Source organism: Urocitellus parryii, chromosome 4 (assembly GCF_045843805.1).
Source record: "Urocitellus parryii isolate mUroPar1 chromosome 4, mUroPar1.hap1, whole genome shotgun sequence".
NCBI classification, from domain to species: domain Eukaryota; kingdom Metazoa; phylum Chordata; class Mammalia; order Rodentia; family Sciuridae; genus Urocitellus; species Urocitellus parryii.
The window spans coordinates 29,485,576-29,498,620 of record NC_135534.1 but is presented as its reverse complement, the minus strand read 5'-3'; the positions used below and the strand labels follow the sequence as shown (position 1 = coordinate 29,498,620).

Below are 13,045 nucleotides of genomic sequence, written 5' to 3'. Positions count from 1 at the left end.
CCTCCCCAACTTCCTTCTATTTTCTTAAGCGGCCCCTCCCTGCGCCACTCCCAACCCCCCCACCCTCCCACACACACACACCTATCTCTGTGGGATGCAGGTGAGAAGGGACAGGTCCAGCTGTTTCTCTGGAAGGACCCCCAGCCTATAGGAGTTGGCTCTTCCTGCCTCATGGCCTGGCCATCTTCTTATATTTAAATGAAAATAATTGACAATCTGTTTTGAGAATTTGACAATGATAACCTTTCAGGCTGAGCACAGCCCCCAGAACCTGGCTTCTTCCTGCTTAGGACCCTGTCCCTTGCTAGGCGGCCTCTACTTCCTCCCAGTCCCTCCACAGGAGAGCCTGCCTCCACCTCCTTTGCAGGGAGAAGCTGAATTCCCAAGGAGTTCGCTGGGCTTCTAGAAAGCGCTGGTTACAGGCTCCTCTGTGGGTTGGGCCCTTGGAGTTATTAGGGTTGGTGTTTATTCGGGGTTTGTTTGTGAGGACTCCTGAGCTGCCAGGCTTTTGAACGGGCTCATCATCTTGCTGCAAAACGTCTGCCTGCCTCTAGAACCAGTCTCCCTTTCTTGTGCTGTTCTGGACTTTCCCATATTCTTTTCCCCCTTTTTAGCCTGTTAACAAGTGATAGTAGGATAGTAGGATAGCCTGGGCTCTGGCTCGGGGCTTTATCCACCAGCTGTGCTTGGCCAGGCAACTGACTTCAGCTCTCTGGGTCTGTAGAAGGGGGTTGATGGGGGGCCTCCCCCGTGGTTGTCAGGAGGCCTCTGCATTAATACATGTGAAGCGCTTATATAAAATGCATGTGCGCTGTAGGCAAACTGTCACGCCATTGTGGGTGGGGTTATCATGGGACCAGTGAGACTCTGGCCTTGGAGCTGGAGCTGGGTCTGCCCCACCCATGCTGCCTTGGAAGGGCCCCCTGGGAGAGGCCGCCAGGTATTCACCAGGTGCTGTTCTGACCCCTGTGATCTGAGACAAGGGATGAGGGCGCCAGGCCTCAGTTTCCTTTATTCTAATCTCTAGAAGGTGCCTGCTGGCCACACTGCCTGTGCACGGCAGGAGGGCAGGAGGGATGCGTTGACACGCGTCCACGGGCCAGTTTTCACGGACTGACCTTTGTGTGTCTCGGATGTTCTTTCCAGAGTGTTCACGAGCCCACTGGTCCAAGTGAGGGTTATCTGCAGCTGGAGGAGCTGGTGAAGCAAGTGGTTTCTCCTTTCCTGGGCATCAGTGGGGACCGAAGCTTCTCAGGACCCACGTACTCACTGGGTAAGGGGCACAGCTGCCACGTTGCCAGGGGCCTGGGCAGCACGGATGCCAGTTACCTTGTACCGAGCACTGACTGCACGCTGAGCACTTTGCTTTCAGTGTGGGTCAGTGCAAACCTGTGTATCTTAATCACTATGTTCCCAGCCTGGGTGGCAGTGACCAAGGACTGAGCCAGCCCCCTCCATGGTGGAGCCTGTCTGATCCACACCTTTGATCAGTGACTTTGATCTTTTTTCATGACACAAAAAAAGACATTCATGTCTCTATCGGATGTCAGAAACCCTGCCTGAATCCACCCTCCCAGGCTTGAGTGGAAAACCCACTGATGAAAGCAGCTCAGATGTGGAGCCAGATTGTCACATGCATAGCCAGGTGCTCTGGAGCTGCTGTCCCCTGCTCTGTTTCTGTAAGCACTACCAGGCCTGCACTGCAAGGAAAGGGGTTCCTGGGTGTGGGGACAAATCCTGGCTATTGATGGCTCTGAAGCTGTATCGGCATCAGGCCCTGTACTAGGTCCCTTGGAGAACCTAGAGATGAATCAGGTCTGTTCCTTCTCAGGCCACAGTCTAGATGGTCTCAGTAGAAATTGCTGGGTAATAGAATCTCAAGTAGCTCTCAGTGAAACCACAGACGTGGTAGGAACAGCTCTGTGATCGGATTTGTAATAAAAGACATTCCTCAGTGAAATGCAAACCCTTAAGATGCAGGAACTTGTTCAGTGTTCTGTCCCAGCAACTGGAATGGTGCCTGGCTGTACCCAAGCCCAGGCACTTGGCACCCACAGAGAGGTGTGGAACAGGAAGCATACCTGCATTTGGAAACTGTTGCCCCTCTTTTCGTGGAAATGGAGTTGTAGCTGAGCTTCAAAGCCAAGGCGAAGTGCAGAGGCTCCTGCCCTTCCTGGGCCTCTCAACTGCAGAAAAAGGCAGAACCTTTCGCCGGCAGTTTTCCCAGCCCTGGTCGTGTTTCTCTGGAGACACCAGCTTAACCACAGACACCACAGATAGGAGGGTGCCGGCCCAGCCTGCTGCTGCCAGGTCCCCACCCCCCACTCTTCTTACCCCACCCAGGAGCTGGAAATGACAGCCCTGAGCCCGGCATGCTATTGCTGCGGTCTCCCTGGAACCCACCTTCCCACTACTGGCTTGGCTCATGGAGTTTGGTGGGGGGAGTGTGGGGAGGTCCCAGGGAGATGTCAGGACACCGCCAGATTAGCTGGGCCCTGACCACTCTCTGGGCCGAATGCCAAAGCAGGGAGAGAAAGAAAAAGTCATTTTTCTTTAACTCTCCTACGTTCTTAGTTGGAAGAGACTCCTAGATCATATTAACAGAGAGAAAGAAAAAAAAAGGAATTTCTTAACATCTACATTTCATATCTACATGGAAGACAGCCAGGGAGCAAGTAGCTTTCAAATAGGCAGCTTTGTATCCTGGCTGTCACAGCATCTTCAATGAAGAACAGGGACTTTTTAGAGAGGTGACAAGACAGAGGGAAATGAGTCTCTAAGGGCAGCACCTTGTGGGAAGCCACATGTCGAGTGGTAGCTAAGGGCCGGCCAGGAAAGCCTGAGAGTGCAGACCCTGGTCATCCCTAGATGGCAAGGTGTGAAGTCGTCTGCGGTGCTGCCTTTGTCTTTGGAAGTCCATGTCCTGCTTTCAGCCACCTGGACTGGAGTGGGTGGAGTAGATTTGGAAGTGTAATCTGTGAGGACTACAGAAAGATTGATATCCATTTTGTCAAATTATAAGGCAGAGCTGGAGCTGGACACCATGGTGCACACCTGAAACTACACGTGAGGTTGAGGTAGGAGGATCTCAAGTTCAAGACCAGCCTCAGTCATTTAGTGAGACACTGACTCAAAATAAAAGGCCTGGGGATGTGGCTCAGTGATGAAGCATCTCTGAGTTCCATCCTCAGTACAAAAACAAACAAACGGACAAAAAAAACCCAACAACAACAAAAAAATGTATCAGTTGGTGGTATGAGCCTTTACTGTACCAAGGACAGTGGCACCCTGTGACCCTATCCCAGACACCTTGCATGGTGCTGCAGGTGCACCTGTGAACAAAGAGGGCCCATCCTGCCCTCTAGGGAGGAAGTCAGACAAGGCACAGGGGCCTCCGAAACCTCAGCAGGAGCTTCCCCTGGGCCAGGAAACCAGAGGAGGCTTCCTGGAAGAGGCATTGATACCCTGGTTATCCCGAGTCCTGCTTCCCCACATGTTGAAGTTTGAACATGAGAGAAGCACGCTGAGGCAAGCTTATAAAGCAGGGTTTATTTAAAAAGGGGTAGCATAGACTTCTCCCAGGAGGGAGAAGGGGGCCATAGCTGGTGTCCTGGTATCCCAAGAAGCGAGGTGTTCTGCCCTTTTTATATGTCTAGGCTTCCTTCGTTCTCCTGCTTTTCCCCCCTTACCTTTCTCCTTCCTGTGTATGTGACTAGGCCCAGGAATGCTGGGTGGGAGGCCCAAGGTGGGAAACAGGTGGGCTGAAGGGGGAAGGGCAGGATGGAGCAGCCAAGGACACATTATTAACCTTCTGGTTCTCTGTAGGAGGGACAATTCCTGGGACAGGTTACCTCAACAACAGGTTGGCACAGGGGCAGGTTCTTGATCAGGGTGGAGGAAGGGCTCTGAAGGCATTCACATTTCCATCCCCAGGGGACAGTCTCCAACTTCTAGGACCCACTCAAAATTGGCCTCCTTGATCCGACCTGACTCGATTTACCTAACTATGCTGACTGCCTGTCCAGTTCTGGCTTCAGCCATGTCTGGGATGGGAGCCAGACATGGCTGGAAGAGGAGTTAGGTGAGGAAACAGGGAGAGAAGCCCGCACCAGGCAGAGGGGTAGACCTCTGGGAGAACTCGAAGGTGGTGAGTGAGCAGAGGGGGGACCACTGAATGGACTGAAAGGCTTTGGAATTGCAGCGTGGTGGGGGGCAAGGGAAGCCACTGGACATAGACCACATCCTGGGCACTGTGCCGGGTGAACTGGACACCATGCTGCCACGGAGGTGCTTCTGTTCCCATCTGACAGGGGAGGCACAGGAGGATGAAGGCCACTTGGCTGGTGGAGCCAGGATTCAAGCCCCAGCTGCCCCACACATTCTGCCACGCTCCCGCCCTAGCTCCGGCAGCATGTGGGACTAGAGTTTACTAAGGGACAGGCGAGAGATGTCCTTCCCTTCTCTTCCTTAGTCCAAGGTAGCCTCAGCCAGACTTTTTATACCAAACCTCTGGATAGCAAAAAGCCGAGGTGCTTTTCCTCTCTGAGCCCCCTCTTCAGGTCGGAGGGTTCCCTCTGCCCCGCCCCAGGAGGAGGATGGTCACCTTGCCCCAGCCTGGGCAAGAGGGCACTAAGAAAAATGGCGAAATAACGACTGATAACAGTGGGCCCGAGAAATCCCTCACCCACGGAGGGCTCAGCCAGGACTTGAGTGGGGGTAGGAGTGGTCAAGGGCAGCTGCGGCCTTCATTTCAAAAGTCACTCATCAAATGCCCGCCACACTGTGTGTGGACCCGGCTCTGGGCACCCACTCCTTCCTCTCTCGCACAGCCTCGCACACCCCCGCACCCCCCAGGGGCCTGGTGTGGTCACCTCAGACTCTAGGGGCAACCCGGGCATCCCAGGCCAGAGCAGTGTGTCACCCACTTCAGGGGTGTGTCTCCCTGTCCCACAGTCCCTGAATCCTTGAGTCCTGGGGAAGTCCCTTTTCCCGCAGGCCCCTGCCCTGAACACGTGAGGCTGGCTTCAGAGAGAACCCAGGGGCCCTCCCGGGCTCCAGAGGGAGAGCGTGGGTGCCCTCCCCACCCCACAGCCATCTCCTCTAGAGCAGCGGTAGCAGAGGGGGGAGGGGAGGGGAGGGAATCTTACTTTAAAAGTGGGTTTGTCAGAGGCCGGGCCCTGTCCTACCTTTCGAGTTCCTGAGCTGCCCAGGGGCCCTCAGCAAGCACTCAGGCTGCTGGCTTGATTTCACAGAAGCCCTGGCCTCCCACCAGCCTCCCTCCATGGTGTCTGGGGGCCCTTCTCCTGACACCTCCCTGCATGACAAGGAGGGGTTCTTGGGCTTTCAGGTGCGGGGGCCTGGGGCCTGGAGAAGGAGCCCACAAAGGGCTTCGTGTGCAGGGGTCACAATGGCCGCATTATGGAGAGCCTGGGGATCAAAGGCCTCGGAGCCAGTCCCCAGCCAGGGCCCCAGCCAGCCCAGTCCAGGCTTTGCTTCTCTGTGGGGATTTGAAAGGAGCTGCCATTGTTGGCTCCCTGGGGATGAATGCCAGAGCTCAGCGGGGAGCCAGGAGGGAGGCAGGAACAGATGCCACGCCGCCCCACCCCGTGCCAAAGGCCAGGAGGAGGAAGCAGAGGGGGCCCGGAGGGCCTGGAGGTGGGCAAGGCTGGGGTGGGAACCCAGCCCTCTCCCAGCCTGACCTGCAGTCTAACTGACCTCTAGCGTGAGCTGCCCCTCCTTGGGTGACTGAACCTGCCTTTTCAGCCTTGCTTTCAGAGAGCAAGAAGCAAGTGTGGGCAGCTGTCCATCAGCCAGGCCTAGCAATTGGTTTGAAGGCTCCTATGGCACCCAGCAGGGGTTGGCCCTACCGGCCGCTGCTGACTCATTTGCCAGAGGGTTGACTCTGGGTCTGGCAGGAGCTTAGCAGGGAAGCACTGTCTTCCCCCCGGGGTTTGACCTAGCCATGCGTCCCCTGTGGTCTCAGCTCTGCCCACACCCAATCTTGGGAACCAAAACATCCCTCCAGAAGGCAGAAAGAAGAGTTGTAGGCCTCTCCCATGAGTCACTGCAGGGCGAGAGGGGTGGAGGCATCGTGGAAGGAGTGGGGCCTTGGAAACCACAAGGGCCAGGCTCAGCCATGTGGCTGGAGTACGTTACTTTACTTCTCTGAGCTGCAGAGGCCTGTCCTGGTGGGGCAGCCAGAGGAAGAAACTGCCCTGTCTCAGGAAGGCCAGCAAGTGCTGCTACCTGCTGCGTCACGGACCCCTGCAGATCATCCCAGGTGGGGGGCTGTGCGTGCCTCCTATTCTTTCCCTGAACCCCAAGCCACCTGCCGGTCCCTGTCATGCTGACTATTTGTTACCTTCCTCCTAGACTTTGAGTTTATGGGGGCCTGGTGTATCCCAGGACCTAGCACACACCTCTCCTGTGAGTGAGCGAGGAAGTGGCCAGTCTAGGTCCAGTCTATGGATCACCCAAGGAACACAGCCCCTCTGAAGTGACCTCTCCTTATGATTTTCCCCTCCTCTGAATTTCCAGTGTGTGTCTGGAGCTCTGCCCTGACATTTGCAAGTACGATCTTGTTCTGGCAATTCCTACTGTGAAGCTCACAAGCAGGAGTTCTGCTGTTGGTTCTGGGCTCGGGTCCTGATTTCGTCACTAATGACGACTTGTGGAGTCATTTGGCAGCTCGACTTCAGGGTCCTCTTCTGCATCTGAGAAGGAGATGGTGTTGCAACCCGCTTCCTTTCTGGTTCAGCACCTCGCACCTATTGGACATGCGGCACAAGATTGCTCCTGACACTGCAGACCCTGCCTCAGGGCTCGCATGTGCTGTGGGCTGGGCCCCAGCCTCTGGTGGCCGCCCACACGCCACACTGACCTTTCTCTGCTCTCAGCAGCTCTGCAGCGTCATGTGTGCTGCAGGTCAGGAAGCATTTATGGGAGGATGGGTGGGCACCATTGGGACCCTCTCCAGGGTTGGCCACCCTCACGCTGGCTTCTGCTCTCAGCCCTGCTCAGTGTCATCCAGAGCAACCTCTTTTGTCGATTTGTAGCCTGTTGAACGCTCCGAGGACTTTGGCCTGTGACTAAAGTGAGGGATGGATGATGTCCAGGAACCCCTTAGAGACCTCTGCCGGACTTCTGCAGGTTGGGGCCTGCGGAATTCGGTCAGCCAGTTCTTTCTCTGGGGATGCTTTGAGTGGGTCAGCCCTGTAAATCCCCTCCCTCTTAACTCACCCCATGTCCAGACTTTGCCCAGCCTCATTCCTGGGCAAAGGAGGATCATGACTTCAAAGCCAGCCTCAGCAACTTAGCGAGGCCCTAAGCAACTCAAGGACACTCTGTCTCTAAATAAAGTACACAAAAAGGCAGGGTTATGGCCTGATGAGCCCATTCTGGCCAGATGAGCCTTTCCCAAGTTTTAGCCATGTTGTAACATCTAACATCAATACTGCTGCTTTTCATATACCCCTTTCCCAAACAGAATGTTTCCCGGACCTCTATAAACCATCTGAGTCTCTACCAACAGTAGAAATGATGTAGCTCCTACCTGCCTCTGGCTCTGCCCTCTGCACCCCTCTAGCAGATAGACCTGACCCTCAGGAGCACGCCCATTTGCATGTAGTACCTGCTCCGTCCAGTCTGCACCTGGGCTGGTTGCAGTGTTCACCCCCAACACGGGTTTCTCTACAGCCAGTCCCAGTGCTGGCTTTTAACAGCAGCGGGAGAGAAATGAGTTGTGTTCAAGGGCATTGTTTTTAAAGGATGGTTCTTTAATGGGGTCCTTGCTGCTTTGAACTCTTCCAGTGCTTCTGTTTTATGGGTATCGATTTTTTCTGATCATAAAAGTAATGTATGGTTATTGTTAGAATGTGGGGACAATATAGAAATGTGTGGCTTGGAGGGGGCAAGTGCTCATGCATAGACTCTTTCTTCTTGGTTCGCTCTTTGGCATCGTGTCTCCTGTCCTCAAATGACCCTGACCCTGCCTGTGCTGGACATCCCCAGCCTCTTATGCAGCAGCAGTGGGAATGGGTGGTGTTTGCTGTTACTTGACTTGAGATGGGGGGCTGGCTCAAGGAGCTTGTCTTTGGAGTGTGACAGCAAAGCGCCTTGAATCGTAGTGGTGTGCAGTAGGGAAAGTTTGGGCCTGCCATTGAGAACCCAAGAGAACGGGGGCTGCACCCTGGTCTTCCTCGCCTGCAAGGTGGGGATGACGAGCCCCCGCCCGCCTGTTTCTGAGGGAGGAGATTGGGATGAACAGTGAAGCTGTGGAAGGGAACACTCTAAGCTCTAAATTCTGCACATTGTCATTTGATTCAGAAAAATTCCTACTGTTACCACCAAACAGCTCCCTTATGGTTCTGAGCCAGTAGACTTGGGAATTTAGTCTTAAGGGTTGGAATTTCATTCTCTTGTCATTAAACATGTGTGCTCGCATGTGCTTGCATACACACACACACACATCTCGATGCAAGCCGCTGTGAGCTTTGTGGGTGGCCATGTGCAGATCTCACTGTGGTATGCATCCAGGAGCATGAGCTCTGGAAGAGGTGGGCACATGCCCAGGCCCCTTGGGATCCATGGGAGGAGCAGAGAGCAAACCAAAGTAGCCTGGGCCAAGTAAGTGTCCCCAAGGCAAGTCTATGAGCAGCACTGTGTGCCCTCCATTTAGAGAGTGGGCACCCCATCCATTCGTGTGGGGTCCTAATGCTGCTCTCTGCTCTCTGCTGTATCCCATGGTGTCACTCTGGCCTGCTAGGAGAGGGGTGTGCTCTTTGGGGGTCTTCAGGGAAGGGCATTGTGGAAAGCGGTGACCAGTAAAGGCTGGGGAGAGCTGTGCTCTGGAGGGGAGGAAGGTTGGAAAGAGAGAAGTCCCTGACCAGAACCTGCCTGACCCTCAGCCCTCCACTGTGCTTCTGGCCCCTCCATACATTCCTTCAAATTGGCTCTCTCCCAGGATAGACCTGTGACAGCGGGCACCTCCTGCCTCACCGAGGCCTGGCACCAACCCACGATGCCAGCTGTGGCCCCAGACTCAGGGCTTCTGGACTGACATGGTCCCAGTAAAGGTTGGGAGAGAGAGGCCCCAGGAATCGGGGTGTCACGTTCACTTTTGCCTTTGAGACCTTGGATACTCAACTATTTAGTTGATTTCCAGCCTCTCACACCATCCTAGGGGGTCCTTCCTTCTGAAGAAGGCAGGGAGCTTCACCAATTTTTTATTTTTTATTTTTTGGTACTGGAATTGAACTCAGGGGCACTTAACCACTGAGCCATAACCCTGCCCTTTTGTGTACTTTATTTAGAGACAGGGTGTCTCTGAGTTGCTATGGCCTCGCTAAGTTGGTGAGGCTGGCTTTGAAGTCATGATCCTCCTGCCTCAGCCTTCCACGCTGCTGGGATTACAGGCATGCGCCGTCACTCGGAGCTCGAGATACCCAAATTTCAGAATCCAGTGCCTGTGTCTTGTGACACTGGGCGAGTTATCTAGCCTCCTGGTCCCCTGGTTTCCTCATGTACGGAGTGGTCATAATGATAATGGTCCCTCCTCCCTGCACTGGATGTTTATATAGTTGTATACACAAGGTGCTCCATGTTAGCCACCAGTGCTTTTATTGTCATTTTAGGTGACCCTTCTCATTTTATTCACCCTGCACACAGGCATACACAAGAATAATGTAGTCCTCGACCCCCTCTCCATTTTCAGAGAGGTCTTGGTCACTTCGAGGGCTCTGGCCATTACCAAGGTCCAGGAGACTGCAGCTTTTATATCTCCAAAATGGCTCCGGAAAGCATGCCCATGGAATCAAATTTGTAAAATATCAAAAAGAGGATAAGGAAGAAATTTTAAAAATTATCGATAGCCTGTTTACTCAGAGGTAACTACAATTGGTATTTTCAGGTATAGTGTTCCCAGCTCAGTGTGTGTGTGTGTGTGTGTGTGTGTGTGTGTAACACCAGTAGAAAAGAAAAAAAAATACATATAATAGCATAGTTTATATTCTGCTTTTGTCACCCCAAACCATAACTGTGAACATTTTCTGATGTCCTGACTTTGAAAATACCCACCTTTCTGAAGATCTCTTCCTATCTGTCTGCCCAGGGAGGCATTTCAGGGTCAAGGTCAGCGTGGCCAACTGGGGCTCACGAACTGCTTCCTCTGCCCCCTCCCATCCTCAGCCCCTTCCCCAGGTCAGCTTGTGCTGCATCTGGTGCTGTTCTGTCCACCATTCAGTGCCCATCACCCACCCCAACTGCTCTTCCTCCTCGCCCCGTCCTGTCCCACATCCCTCCTTTGTTGGGTTCTGTAGCATCAGGCTCTCTAGTGTCTCCATCCCGTCGTCTCCCTCACTCCCCCCCCACTCCCCCCCATCGCTGCCACATGCTAGTTCCTGTCCTGGTCTTCCCAGTTTCCTCTCCTCTTGACTCCGACACTATTTTCTCTTGCACGTGCAATCCAGATTTATGATAGAAAATGATGCCTGAGCCTGCTCCCTGGATCTCCTCCCACCTGGTCTCGCTGGCCGCATCCCATGCTCACATCCCTGCCAGGGCAATCTTCTGCAAGCAACCGCATCCTGGCCCCCTACCCCCACGGCTGTGGTGCACCACAGATGTTGCCATCTGGCCCCTAGGACATGCCCATCCTGCCCGAGGGGACACAGCTCCATTGTTCCATGGACTCTGTCCCAGCCAGGGTTTGACCTGAGGGCTGTGCCCTCTCGCAGCTTGCTCAGGCTGTTCCCATCAAATGCCGCCACCCTCTCCCCCCTGGTTCAGTGTTCTTCCACCCACAAGGTCTGTGTCTAGTGTCCATCCTCCCGGTCAAGTTCCTGGTAGCTCCCAGATATCCCCCCCCCCCACCTTTGAATGCCATAAACTGACTCGTCCTTCCCTTGAGGAATTCTGTTAGAGCTTCGGTGCTCTTTGTGTGGGCATGAGGAAGAGCGGGGTCTGAGGGGTGGGGGGACACAGAGCTTGTGTGAGTCTCTGCTTGACTGTATTCTAGCTTAGGCTCAGTGTTCTCGTCTGTAAAGTGGGAGCTAATAATAGATCATAACTTAGGTCCCATTTCTAGGAGGATTCGAAAGATGCATCAAGGCTGAGTGCAGTTTCTAGAATATGGTGAGCATTCAAAAAATGGCAGTTTTATAGTATTCCTGTCCTGCCTTCCTCCTTGAGCCCGCCTGCTTGGGGCCATCCCGGAAGCCCAGCTCATTCTCCAGTGATGCCAAAGGCTCTCTGAGTCCAGGAGGTTTGGCTTGGCTGGAACACAGGTCTCAGTTCATCCACCTGATGGGAGGTGAGGGACATTAGTGTCCTGACTTGGTGCAATTTGGAGGAGGGTCCTACTGCCTGGCTGAGCACCCCCTGCCCCTCCTCCTCTGGATGGCAGTCTGTGAAGCCCCTCTTGCGTGATTGGTCGGCCCTGCAGAGACCACATCCTGAACCAAGCCAGAGGCTTCTTTGGAGCCAACCCAGCCAAAGCCCAGGTCTTCAAAGATTGGTAGAAGGGGAATTTAGGGCACATCCAGCGGCTCAGGCAGCAGCTGGGAAAGAGAGCCCCTTCCCTAACCTGTCGAGGACAGTCTTGTGGGGTAGGGCAGATCAAGGGCAGTGTCTGGTGTAAACAGGTAGTGGCAGGAGAGACATCTAGACACTGCCTGGTCTTCCCTGGGTCCTGCAGGGCTGGTCAGCAGGTGAGCCACCTGCCCACCCTCCCCACTGCTGGGGGGACAGTCCCCCAGAGGTTCCCCCAGCACCCGTCCCCCTCAGTTACAGCCTCTGCTGCTCTTTTCTCTTGTAGCCAGGCGGTACTCCAGGGTCCGGCCCAAGGTGACCCTCCTGAACTACGCCTCCCCGGTGACCGCCATCAGCCGGCCGCTGAACGAGATGGCCCTGACCCCACTGACGGAGCAGGAGGGAGAGGCCTACCTGGAGAAGTGCGGCAGCGTTCGGCGGCACACGGTGGCCAACGCCCACTCGGACATCCAGCTGCTGGCCATGGCCACCATGATGCACTCGGGCCTGGGGGAGGAGGCCGGCAGCGAGGACAAGTGCCTGCTGCTGCCGCCCAGCTTCCCCCCGCCCCACCGGCAGTGCTCCAGTGAGCCCAACATCACCGACAGCCCCGACGAACTGGAGGAGGTGGCCAGGGACAGCCAGGAGGACTCGGAGCCCAACTGCGCTTCCCTCAGCTGAGTCGCCTCCCCCAGGGCTTCCCAGGGCTTCCCAGCGCCTGCTTTGCCTCCAGGACGAGGAGAGCCCTGCATGGACCCCCAGGGGCTCTTCCTTTGGTTGCAGGTGCCTTATTTCTTTTAAGGTACAGCTCTGGTCTAGCTGCCCAAGGGGGGTCCCTCATTTCAGTGACTGACCAGCTCCTCGCAGCCACACAGACCCGGTTGCCTCCTGCCCCCCTCACCTGGATCTTCAAGCCTGGGCCTTCTCCCCTGAGACGGTGGACTTCCCGGTGCTCCCAATGCTGCATCCCATGCCCCTGGCAGAGGTTGTCGGGACCACACGCAGAGCCATCAACAGTGGGTTGCCCTTGGCATTTCCCCTTGAGGCCCTGGACACAGGCGAAAAGCAGTAGCAGGTTTGGCAGGAGTGAAAGTCAACTGCAGCCCGTCCCCGTGGCCCTGTGAACGCACCCTCCTTACTTTAGTTTTGTAATCACTGGGAAATCGCCGCCCACTGGTGGCCGAGGGTCCATCCTCCTACACCCATGGGCTGCCCACACAGAGTCCTTTGGTTTGGGCCCGGAGGCCTCGGGCTGGCTGGTGTCTGTCTTTCATTAAACCTCAGCAGTTCCCTCTCAGGCTTCCTCCCCAGGTCAAGAAACTAACCTCCTTAGGAGTCACTGGTGCCTTAATCGCTCTCTCATTTCAAAGTGGACGGCTTTCCTCTAGTGGATGGGAGGGGCTGGCGGAAACCTACCAGTTAGTCTGTGCCTGGATTTGACTTGAATTTTTAAAAACGTGTATTGTTTCAAAACCTTGTTTGCAAATGTTTGCACATAGGATCTTGCACTGTCCATTTC

General features: G+C 54.9%; 1 protein-coding gene across 1 annotated transcript in view; it reads left to right on the top strand.

Annotated features, from left to right (window-relative positions):
- Prr5l (proline rich 5 like) overlaps positions 1–12,207 on the top strand; it is a 61,137-nt gene extending 48,930 nt beyond the window's left edge. Inside the window, exons 7-8 of the mRNA XM_026405140.2 lie at positions 1,147–1,273; positions 11,813–12,207. Of these exons, the coding sequence (XP_026260925.2) occupies positions 1,147–1,273; positions 11,813–12,207 (522 nt within the window). The remainder of the gene's footprint in view (positions 1–1,146; positions 1,274–11,812) is intronic.
- Positions 12,208–13,045: the final 838 nt, after the last annotated feature.